This window comes from Osmerus eperlanus, unplaced genomic scaffold (assembly GCF_963692335.1).
Source record: "Osmerus eperlanus unplaced genomic scaffold, fOsmEpe2.1 SCAFFOLD_392, whole genome shotgun sequence".
Taxonomy (NCBI): Eukaryota; Metazoa; Chordata; class Actinopteri; order Osmeriformes; family Osmeridae; genus Osmerus; species Osmerus eperlanus.
In genome coordinates this window covers 6,908-16,498 of record NW_026911062.1, presented here as the reverse complement: position 1 = coordinate 16,498, position 9,591 = coordinate 6,908, and the positions used below count along the sequence as shown (strand labels likewise).

At 46.9% G+C, this 9,591-nt stretch overlaps 1 protein-coding gene across 1 annotated transcript; it reads right to left on the bottom strand.

Annotated features, from left to right (window-relative positions):
* Nucleotides 1-7,326, bottom strand: LOC134015542 (matrix metalloproteinase-19-like). The gene is made up of 9 exons (XM_062455095.1): nt 7,231-7,326; nt 6,710-6,798; nt 5,693-5,820; nt 5,067-5,279; nt 3,228-3,507; nt 2,097-2,188; nt 1,104-1,268; nt 644-771; nt 1-237 (listed from the first exon to the last, which is right to left on the bottom strand). Exons 1-9 carry the CDS (start codon nt 7,324-7,326, stop codon nt 1-3), a joined length of 1,428 nt encoding a protein of 475 aa, XP_062311079.1.
* Nucleotides 7,327-9,591: the final 2,265 nt, after the last annotated feature.

The following is a 9,591-nucleotide window of genomic DNA, read 5'->3' as shown; positions in this document are numbered from 1 at the left end:
CTACTTGCCACACACCATCCAGCGTTCTCTCTTGCTGAGCGGGTATCCGCGCTCTGCGTTCAGGTGCTTGTTGACGCGCCAGTACTTGTCGCCTTTGAAGAAGTACGTCATGCCGTTGGTCCAGGTGAAGGCGGCGTCCAGGTTGGAGGGCACCCCAGTGAAGAGGTCTGAAATGGGTTTGGGGTACGCGCTGAGGACCGTGTACTTCAGCTCGTCCCACTGCCAGTACCTTGTACCCTGGTTCAGACAGGAGGATGTCAATAACTCAGTTATTCAGCAATCTTTGTATACTCAGTAATAGCTGTACACACACACACACACACACACACACACACAAGAAATCTGAAATGTCAAGTGTGTAAATTTCAGAATATTGCCTTCATGTCATGATGACAATTTTATATATACTCTATAATGTTAACAGAGATGCAAAGTTTAATTGGAAACAAATTGCCAATCAGGGCGCTCATAATTATTACTTTGGTAATCATAATTCTCTTAATTTGTCATGAAGTTGATTTGAGATGAGTCTCTATAGTTGGTGTTGCTGCAACCTCAAACCCATATGAATGTACTACATAAGCTATGACCCTAATTAGTGATGAGTGTTGCTGCTATGGGGACAGTCAGATCTTCACTGTACCTTGAAAAAGAAAAGCTTCCTGTTGGCCGGCAGGTATAAGGCTGCGTCAATATTCGGGGGGATGCGTGTCAGAGGCTTGGGGTAGCCGTAGTCAAGCCGGAAATCAGTGTAGCGCCACACCTTGTCTCCTGCGAAACAGTAAACATGACGTACAATGAGTTTAAACCAAACCTGCGACACAGCACTGCAGTACCACGAGAGTGCTTCTGAGGACTGCCGTCATGCTAAGACGACCAGTGCAGGCCCCAGAGTTCGTCAGGCGTGAGTCAGCACATAATCAGCCGCAGCGTAATCAGCACATAATCAGCCGCAGAGTAATCAGCACGTAATCAGCTGCAGCGTCACCCAGGGAGGGAGGGATCGAGTCGGCGGAATGACGTCATCATTACTGTAAATTTTTGAGTTTTGAGTGAAGCTTGACGTGTGCCTCCTAAAAATGTACTGTCATAACGGGGTGTACCCTTGAAGAAGTAGGTCTTGTTGGTCCTCTGGGAATGGACGGCAGCATCCAGGTTCCCCGGAAGACCTTTCCACAAGAGGCTGGTCTTGATGGGGGGGTTGTGTCCCATATTGGACACTGTCCACACATACTCTCCGCTGAAGGCAAATGTCTTCCTGAAGGGGCCTGAGGGACCAGAGGGAAAAAACACAGCTCTCTGCCTGATACTGGATACTGAGAAGGAGTAATGGTAAAGCTAACTGAATAGTACATTACATTACATTACATTATTGGCATTTGGCAGACGCTCTTATCCAGAGCAACGTACAACAAAGTGCATACCCATAACCAGGGATAAGTTCGCTGAAAGACCCTAGAGGGAAGTACAATTTCAACTGCTACCTGTACAGTATAGAATAGTACCAAGCTGCAGTAACTTTTGATGGAATTACACAGCTCTGAGCAGTGATAGACATGACAAGGGTAATGGTATCACAAAGTATTGAGCAGGATTGATTGTGATGACAATCCTTACGCCATTCAGAGTGCCGAGCAAGTGTATACGTCATGACATTAACATAAAGGGTAATGTTAATGATGTGACAAAACAATGCAACGTCTAGAACAATTTCTGAGTTTAAACTTAGACATTTAGCAGATACTAAAGCCTGATTTATACTTCTGCATCGAATCTACACAGAGGCTATGATGCATAGTTACATTTCTGGGGAGGTGCGCGTCAGGCTACGCCATAGCCTCTGCGTAGATTCGACGCAGAAATATTGCTATGGCTTTAGTCATAGAAACACACAAAAGTGCATTTCACGGGGTAGAAGTAGACAGCATAGGAACTAGAGATGTGTACAGTTACAGTCATATAAGTGCCACTGTCAAGGTGTTTGCCTCAAGATGTGTGAGATAAAGGAGAGAATCAACAAAGATATTTTTTCCCAACAATCAAAAGTTGGATGAGCAAGTAAATGGATGAGTGCTCCAAGACTTGGGTTGTCTTACCTAGCATGATGGTGTCCAGATCAACTGTGCAGGGATCTGGCTTTTCCTGTACGTCAGGGCGTGTTGTGGATTGTGGCTCGTCTGTGGGTAAGCTGGTCGTCGGTTTACCTGGGAGTCAGGTAAAATTAAAGTCATCTCCAGAAAGTATTTCAGATAAGCTACTGTTTATAATGGCAGTGGTAGGGTGTGAGATAGACCCAAACATCAGGCTTGTTACCTTAGGTAACTGTGTGCCACACCAGGTAGGCACTGGGATGTGAGACAGGTCAACCCAATTTGGTGCAGCAATCTGGCCCATAAAGCATAAAGTGTCTTGGAAGTAGGAGTACTGATCTCGGATCAGTTTTATCTTTCAGCTCACGATGGTTAGGACACGGACAGGGGAAACCTGACTCTGGTGCGGGGTTTCTACTCTGAGATGATCGGACTACGAGCCCGGGGTCCCGAACGTAGCACGACGCTTGCTGAACATAGCACGACGCTTGCTGAACATAGCACGACGCTTGCTGAACGTAGCACGACGCTTGCTGAATGTAGCACGACGCTTGCTGAACGTAGCATGGCGCTTGCTGAACGTAGCACGGCGCTTGCTGAGCATAGCACGACGCTTGCTGAACGTAGCACGACGCTTGCTGAACGTAGCACGACGCTCGCTGAACGTAGCACGACGCTTGCTGAACGTAGCACGGCGCTTGCTGAACGTAGCACGGCGCTTGCTGAACGTAGCACGACGCTCGCTGAACGTAGCACGACGCTTGCTGAACGTAGCACGGCGCTTGCTGAACGTAGCACGGCGCTTGCTGAACGTAGCACGATGCTTGCTGAACGTAGCACGACGCTTGCTGAACGTAGCACGATGCTTGCTGAACGTAGCACGACGCTTGCTGAACGTAGCACGACGCTTGCTGAGTGTAGCACGACGCTTGCTGAGTGTAGCACGATGCTTGCTGAACGTAGCACGACGCTCGCTGAACGTAGCACGACGCTTGCTGAGTGTAGCACGGCGGTTGCTGAACGTAGCACGACGCTTGCTGAGTGTAGCACGGCGGTTGCTGAACGTAGCACGGCGGTTGCTGAATGTAGCACGGCGGTTGCTGAACGTAGCACGACGCTCGCTGAACGTAGCACGACGCTTGCTGAGCGTAGCACGGCGCTCGCTTCTCACCGTACATGGCCTGGATGCCCTTGACGTCGTCGGCGTGCAGGCGAAAATAGGGGCGGTAGCCGATGTAGATGGGCGCCATCAGGGCGCGGCTGTACTGGGAGTGGCCCAGGCCCAGGGCGTGGCCGATCTCGTGCGCGGCCACGATGCGCAGGTTGGTCCCGGAGTAGCTCCCCTCCGTCCAGGTCTCGTCCTCGTCGAAGTGCACCAGGCCGGACTCCGGGGGCTCCGCGTGGGCCAGCACGTGACCTGTGGAACACCGAGCGGGACGCCACCGTCAGGCCAGACGTGCGCTCAACAAGGCCTGGGCTAGCATGTCTTCTGTCTGCCACAAATTGATTTATTTCATTTATTTACCTGTAAAATAAGTCATTGAGATTAAAAAATGAAAACAAATAAGTATGACGGTTGGGAGGCCTCTGGCGTAGTGGTTAAGGGACCTTACTGGGACACGCAAGGTCAGGTTAGATCCCCGGTGTAGCCACAATAAGGCCCTTGAGCAAGGCCCTTAACCCTGCATTGCTCCAGGGGAGGATTGTCTCCTGCTTAGTCTAATCAACTGTACGTCACTCTGGATAAGAGCGGGATGCCACTGTCAGCAATGCAGGGTTAAGGGCCCTTTGTGGCTACACCGGGGAACAAAACCACTGACCTTGCGTGTCCCAGTCATGTACCTTAACCACTACGCTATGCTGCCCTAAACATATTTACCTGTCTCATTGAGATTAAGTATTTTTTACAAGAGGGACCTGGCCAAGGGGCAGCATAAAACAAATAAGCATGAAGGTTACACTACAAATAACAAAACATTTACCACAGATAATTTACCAATACAGATATTTACCAATACTGCTCCATTCTAAGTCCTTTAGGACTGAATCAAATTCACCATACAAAATTAATTCTGTTAGTTTTAAGTCGTTCTGTAAGGTGTTCCAAGCATACGGGGCAGCGTACTTAAAAAGCTTTTTTGCCCAGGTCAGTGCGAACACAGTGGGAACAGTCAAGTAATTAGCTAAAAGAAACAAGAGTGGAAGAGAACCAAAATGGCTGCCAGAAGGGAAGATGCAGAGTGAATGATTACATTATATAAATGGTTTGAATAAAAATGCAATCCGTTTAAGTTGCTTGGAGGCTCCTGATGGTTGCCCCCCCCCCCCATCTATCGGATTCCGCTCTGAGGAAAATTGCATTGTGTTCTTCAAGGTCAGTTTTTAAAACTATCAGTTTCACAGTTTAATCCATCCATCCATTATCTAACCTGCTTATGGTCAGGGTTGAGGGGGGCTGCTGCAGTCTATCCCAGCATGCATTGGGATAAACCAGGAATACACCCTGCACAGGGTACTCCATCGCAGGGCACTTGCAGTTTAATGGTGTGCCCTATCGTAAACTTAGTCTCAGGCCTCATTAAGCTGGCACCTGACCATAAAGATATCATAGGATGAGACCTGGTTTGAAATCTTTCAGGCTTAATTTAAACAGGTATATATATATATATATATTACTTCAATGCACATAGCAACCAGTCACATTTTTCTAAACTATAAAAACATTAAGGACAATCCTTTCCTGCCTTATTTCCACCCTATGGACTGTGCCACACAGCTACCTTTTATTTTATTTGCACAATAACCCTTTCCGTGAGGAAAAATGACACAAATTGGTCATCACTACTATAGGAATGACATAAATCAAGGCTAATATGATCATGGGCACAGTTGTATGGATGACTGTGACTATGAACACAGCCGAAGGAACACAGCCGCCTGTGTAGCAGCTCTCACCCACCCTCCCCAAATGCTCACCTGGCCCATCGAAAGGGTCAGCGCAGGTGAAGTCCTTCCTGTGGAAGGCGATCCTAATGTCTGCCCGTCCATAGAGAACCTCTCGGAAGGTGAGGGGGGTCACTTCGCTCCAGTACTTGAATGCCAGGCGGATGGCCTCCCGCGTTTTGTCCTGTCGCAGGTCAGGGGTGAAGTTGTAGATGCGGTAGGTGAGGCTCTTCTTGCGCCAGTAGCCTAACAAATAGCAAACAGTTCTTTTTTTTTTCTGATTACTGTTAAGTGCTATACTACCATATGGTATTATTATTAATGATCCGAGTGAAAGCCCCAAGGTCCACAGTTAACTCCACAGTTCACTGCATCTTTACTGGTTGCTGATTTTAAGGTCAAAATGACAAACCAGCAAGCCCAGTGGCTCACCAAGATGACCAAGACCGGGTAATCCTGCAACTGCTCTGTAAGGCTCTGTAGGGCTCTGTAGGGCTGTAGAGCCACTCTGAAGAAGTCAGAGCACGGATTTATCTCCCAACGGCTGTGCGGATCTTATTGTGGGGATTCAAACCACCGATCTTGCGGGTCCCAGTCACGTACCTTAACCACTACACTACAGGCCGCCCTACACGCATTGCAAACAGGCTTCCACTCACTCAGCACTCTGTACTTGAATTTCTGGTTGAAGGGGTCCTGAACGCCGCAGCGGGGCTGCCGCATCACCGCCAGTGTGGCCTCGTCGATCTCCCCCGTCACCGGCAGGTCGGTCACCCGTTGGAAGCTCCTAGATGGAGAGGGTGAGCGAGAGGGACACAGGGGAAAGGTTTCAGCAGGGGAACGGGATGCAGTCAACATTTTACTTTACTTTACTTGATTTACAAATAAATCTGGTCACCTTAATGTTGCTTCACAAATACACTCATGGCAGCTGAACTTTCCCAAAAACGAGTATTATTTAGTCATTTGACTCACATAGTAAATAAATGACTAAATAGTTCACGTCATGAACTATTTAGTCATTTATTTACTATGTGAGTCAAAGGATTGGCCAAACATTGACTGAACAGAAGCCGGGGTCCAGCAATGTCAGCCCTTGGCTGAGGCCCAAGGTACCACAGACGAAGATTCCCCCCAAAAAATCTTTCCCTCACAGCTCTGGGGTCTTCCACAAAGATACAGATTCAATGTCTTTCTGACCTACAAAGGGAACACCCATATTTCCCCTCATATTACACCATTTTATATTTTTCTGTCCTCTCAAATGCAAACTTTCACGCTGTACACCTTGTACACGTTGTTCCTCAGACAGCACTTGTCTGCATTTAGCTACACCTTTGGAAATCTCTCTACGGAAGCGGACAGCACGGAACAGAGTGAATGGCTAACCAAGAACACACTAATATGAGGGAAAACTACACTGTAGAGGTCCAAACACCTGTCACTCTTGGAAGCCACATCATCAACATGATCTCATTGCCATCGAGTTGATAGATTGAGATCTGCAAATAGAGACTTGAAGGGGCGTGAGACTAGGCTAGATTTGCAAGCCTGCGGATCTGTGAAATACTGGTGTGATCTTGGTATGACGTGTCAGTGTTAAAAGCTGAGCCGGCAGCACATCCACAGGACCGGGGTAAAGGGGCAGTTGTGCAGAGCTGAGGTTTCCTGCCCACCTGAGGGCCTCTGTGATCTCCTCCATTTGGTATCTCTCAATCTGGGGGTCCAGAGGGGTTTGCAGGTAACCGTATCGCTGCAGGTAAGCCTAGAGACAAAATGACAGGGAGAGCACAAATGCTTGTTGTGAAATTCTGCTCGGGGAAAAGAAAAGTCAGGACCTGATCTGACAAGCCCCTAGTGATTAAAAAAAGAAGACTTGCACAATAGACCCCCACACCTTTCTACATCCTTAATATGTCTGTCAATAGAGCAGATATTTTTTATATGATCTTAAAATGCTATGTTAAAATGCCACCTGCTAGGTTTACGCAGTCAATGAAAATCATTCAAAACCTTTATTTGCTTGGCAAATGCTAAACTATAGACTGGAAAAAATGCTTAATCTTATTCACGCTGAACTAAAAAGTGAGCCATCCTATCTGTGAATCATGAACCCAGTTGACTTACAGAATCACACTAGTGGAAAACTTGCCAAGTGATCCGGTCACAGGTAATCGACACCGACTTCGACACCTACCGTGGCTTCTGTGAATTCATCGTGCCTGACCATCACCGCAGACAACACGCAGAGAGCTACTGTCGAAAGTTGCACCGCCTGAAGCAGGTATCCCATTTTCACAAGTTTAGTGTTTCAGCAGGCGACGGGGAGCAACTGACAGGAAACTACTACAAAGAGGTGTAGGCTACCTTCTTCCCTTCTCGTCCTGAAATGAAAACATTAAGAAGTGGCTCAGAAGAACTTTAAGAAGTTAATGGGTGTTGCGCAACCGTGGCGGATTGCGTAATCTCAAATGAACAATGTTGGCAGTCAAAATAACCAGCACGAACGTTTCATAAAAAATCTTTTAATTGTAGTGTTAGGCTACCTTCTTTTTTCTCGAAGAGTTGATGCTCCTCTCTGTATTGCAGCTGCCTCTTGCAGTTTATACATTCAAAGCCGAGTGAGTCACAGCCCTAGGTTCCGGCCCCCACGATGACCAGTTTCAGAGGAATGCGATTCTTGGAGCGTTGTGTGGGAGAGGGAAGCCACAATCGCTGTAGCAGCACATCTTTCACAAATCATCTCACGCTCTAGAAACTCTGTGATCGGCTAAAAGGAGGCCCGGATGTTGATAAGAAGGAACGGGTTCGTGACTTTTCCCTGAGAGTGCAATGCCTGTCTGCGTGAATTGTATGCGTTATGTATCTGTTATGTCAGTGGAGTCCTGCCAATTTAGTACATAAAAAACATCATAATGAAACAGCCAGAAATTAATTGTCATTATTTCCCTTAGGCCTTACTCATATCCTACGTTTTTATTGTGGGTCTGGGATAGTCTATGTCTCAACGCAAGGCACACATCATCTATCATATTCCTGGCAACAGGCTTGTTTTTGACAATTTGTTATTGACTCCCAAACAAATTTAGGCTGCCCATTAAAGCTTCTTGTGGTATGGTAGTTGAAGGAGGGGAGCAAAATACTGAACAGCGTCTCATTTCATGTATTCCATCCCAGGGCTTTTCTTTTCTCAGCAGAGGAAGGCTACAGATGAGGGCAATGTTTGTCATGACTAGCATGGCTCTAAGGAGAGAGAGGAGGGAGCTCTTCAGGCCTGAGCAGCAGGTATGAGGCAGATGGGGAAACATAGAATGTTTTCCAAGTATTTCTTCAAGTGTGCGGGTCTATGGTCACGTTTCCACAGTCCATGTCCTAACTATCAATTTGAGCTAAAATACAAAATGAATACTTTAGGTTTATGGCCACATGAGACGTTTTATGAACATGAGCTCTGAGCCCCCCTGTAAAACTACCAGCCTAAGAACCTAAGAAGTGGGAAAGGCCTAGAAATAGAGCAGCAGCAAGCCGCAGACTGGTGTGTGAATTATAACAACAGGGTGCTGACACTACAGACCTCGTAGAGCCTGGCCATCTCTCTCGCCTTTCATGTCCTTTATGGACTCCCTCCGTTGGCATTCTTAGGCATTGATTTCATTTGGCGCAGGGGTGTCAAACTCCAGTCCTGGAGGGCCGCAGTGTCTGCAGTTATTTGCGCTTGTCTTTCAATCAGCAGCCAATTAAGGCCTTGAGGACAAGGTGTGTGGACTCTTTAGCCAACAAAAGACTTAGAAAATGCATCTCTCGTGCTGAAACACACCAAACACCAGCAGACACTGTGGCCCGCCAGGACTGGAGTTTGACGCCCCTGATTTAGCAGCTTGCTCTCAGGACTGCATCCAGACTTGTTCCCTCAGCTGCTTTAAAGTGTTTTGGGGGTTTCCTGCACATTCTCAGGCCCAGCAGGTCACTGGCCTGCGGACAGATCTCACCAGTCCTACAGAATGTGAAAAACACCGAACGAGGAGTGAACGGTGCGTGTGAAGAATGTTTAGTTCAAATATAGCAGGACAAACGATGGTGTGGAAAATGTACATTTTATACAGCATGTGAAGTATACAGTGCAAACATGGAATTGTGGTGAAAATTGGTGTTGAATGTTTTGCTAAACCTGAACGATTATAGTCCTCTGGTTTACCTGTGTTTGGATTTTTATCCATTTATTTTTATATGTCAGGAATCTCTGGATGAAGGCAGTGCTTTGCATGAAACAAAGCAATGTGTCACGAAAAGGAATTGTGCCATTACATTACATTACATGGCATTTAGCAGACGCTCTTATCCAGAGCGACGTACAATGAAGTGCAGATCAAACACAAGTACAAGTGCGAAGAGAACCTGAGAGGACAGTACAGTTCCGAGTCCTAGTGTAACCATACAGATATAATCGGAACCCTTGAAGAATACATCAACTTCCAAACTGGCATACCACGGTTGGCAGCTAGAATACCCCGAGTACAACAACGCAATAGCTAATACAAAAAAACAACAATATCTATAC

Bases quoted from the DNA above. Each gene is read 5' to 3' on its own strand.
- LOC134015542 (XM_062455095.1), bottom strand. From the start codon at position 7,326: ATGGGATACCTGCTTCAGGCGGTGCAACTTTCGACAGTAGCTCTCTGC. The intron at 2,189-3,227 runs GTCGTGCTACGT...ACCGACGACCAG, and splicing joins CCGTGCTACGCTCAGCAAGC to CTTACCCACAGACGAGCCAC. The intron at 1,269-2,096 runs GTAAGACAACCC...CTGGTCCCTCAG, and splicing joins TCTGGACACCATCATGCTAG to GCCCCTTCAGGAAGACATTT.